At 36.1% G+C, this 1,750-nt stretch overlaps 1 protein-coding gene across 1 annotated transcript in view; it reads right to left on the bottom strand.

The window, feature by feature from the left end:
* Window positions 1-1,750, bottom strand: part of LOC107745570 (pleckstrin homology domain-containing family A member 1-like) — a 38,932-nt gene that overhangs the window by 12,320 nt on the left and 24,862 nt on the right. The window contains exon 8 of the mRNA XM_016559464.1: window positions 349-417. Within this exon, the coding sequence (XP_016414950.1) occupies window positions 349-417 (69 nt within the window). The remainder of the gene's footprint in view (window positions 1-348; window positions 418-1,750) is intronic.

Raw genomic sequence — 1,750 nt, 5'->3', positions numbered from 1 at the left:
GATATATACCAGAACACACACACACACACATGGTCTTATAGCCTCCACTGGACACAAGCTTTCACTCCCACATGAGTCATTGGTCTAATTCTGGGGGCACATATGTAAATATGCTTCATTGTAGAAATGTGATTGGACACAGGATCAGATGGCATGAACAATACACAGGCTGGACTTTCACTTATCAGATGGGAGCTTATAGACAGGCTCACAGACGCACAGGTGCAAAACACAATGAAAACAAAGAGCTGAACAGGTCAATGGGTTTAAGAAGAATTCAAGGACAACAGCAATGCGCAAGGCTGTGGAGAGATGCAGGAGGAGGAAGCAAGAGAGGGAGAGACTAACCATGTCTGATTTGAAGTAGCTCAGTGTATTGTCATCCAGCATGAAGTATCTCCTTTTCCAGTTTTTCATCTAGAGAAAGACAGAAAGACATCTCTGTTAGAAAAACTACAGAGCTGCCAACCTAGACGGAATTTAAAATCACGTAGACAGTATGATTATGCATTTGGTGCATGACAGGGGTTCATTTCAGACACTGCAGAAAGGCAACTTGAGCTAAAGTCATATTTACAACTGCTCAGCAAAATTTTGCAGGCAGATTTCATTCATATTCAAGTTGGTCATGTGAATTTGCCACACTGACCAACTGAAAGCTGCTAGGTTTGAAAGTGATTTTGTGTGAGCTGTGCTTTATACGTTGCTATGCTATTTACAATAGAAACTGGAACTTTTTTTGCTTGTGAATCTTCATCTAATTTTCACTACAAACACACTATAAAGCCTACTGGATCATATTTAATATGCACATTTTTAAATCCTCTAAATTATTAACATGACAATGCTGAAAAAACTTGTACACAGTTTTGTACAAAAGATTACACATTTTTAGGAAGTAAAAGGCCTTTTAGTACAATTTTAATAACATCCCCCTTCAGGTTGTGGTACACAAGTCTTTTTTTCTGTGAAATCTTTACTGATTTTTATTAAAGGAACACTCCACTATTTTTGAAAATAGGCTCATTTTCCAACTCCCCTAGAGTTAAACAGTTGAGTTTTACCGCTTTCTAATCCATTCAGCCGATCTCCGGGTCTGGCGTAGCACTTTTACCTGCAGCTTAGCATAGATCATTGAATCTGATTAGACCATTAGCATCTCGCTCAAAAATGACCAAAGAGTTTCTATATTTTCCTATTTAAAACTTGACTCTTCTGTAGTTACATCGTGTACTAAGACCGACGGAGTCTAATCAGATTCAATGTTCTATGCTAAGCTACAACCAGACCCGGAGATCGACTGAATGGATTCGAAAACGGTAAAACTCAACTGTTTAACTCTAGGGGAGTTGGAAAATGAGCCTATTTTCAAAAATAGTGGAGTGTTCCTTTAAGTAATATTGCAAGTCATATTTTAAGATGAAAACTTACTTGACTGAAGCAACATAGGTTTACTTAATTATCTATACAACATCAATATTTTAGAAAAATCGTGTTAAAATGTGAGTATTAAATATGATACATCAGGTTTTAAGGAATGTTTATTTGTCTCTCAGTCATTGTATTGCATTACATTGTATGTTTTCATATGCATACATGTTTTATTTAGTAGTCTGATATATTGTTATAAATATCTCACTAGCTTACATTACAAGTAAACAGAACTTCATCTTACTTTTTGGCCATATAAATATCAGCAACTGCATAAAAGTGTATATTTTTCCTCAGTTTGGCCACTAGAATAATTTTG

The sequence above is a fragment of the Sinocyclocheilus rhinocerous genome, unplaced genomic scaffold (assembly GCF_001515625.1).
Source record: "Sinocyclocheilus rhinocerous isolate Xijiao unplaced genomic scaffold, SAMN03320098_v1.1 scaffold672, whole genome shotgun sequence".
NCBI lineage: Eukaryota > Metazoa > Chordata > Actinopteri > Cypriniformes > Cyprinidae > Sinocyclocheilus > Sinocyclocheilus rhinocerous.
This window is presented reverse-complemented; position numbering and strand designations above follow the sequence as displayed.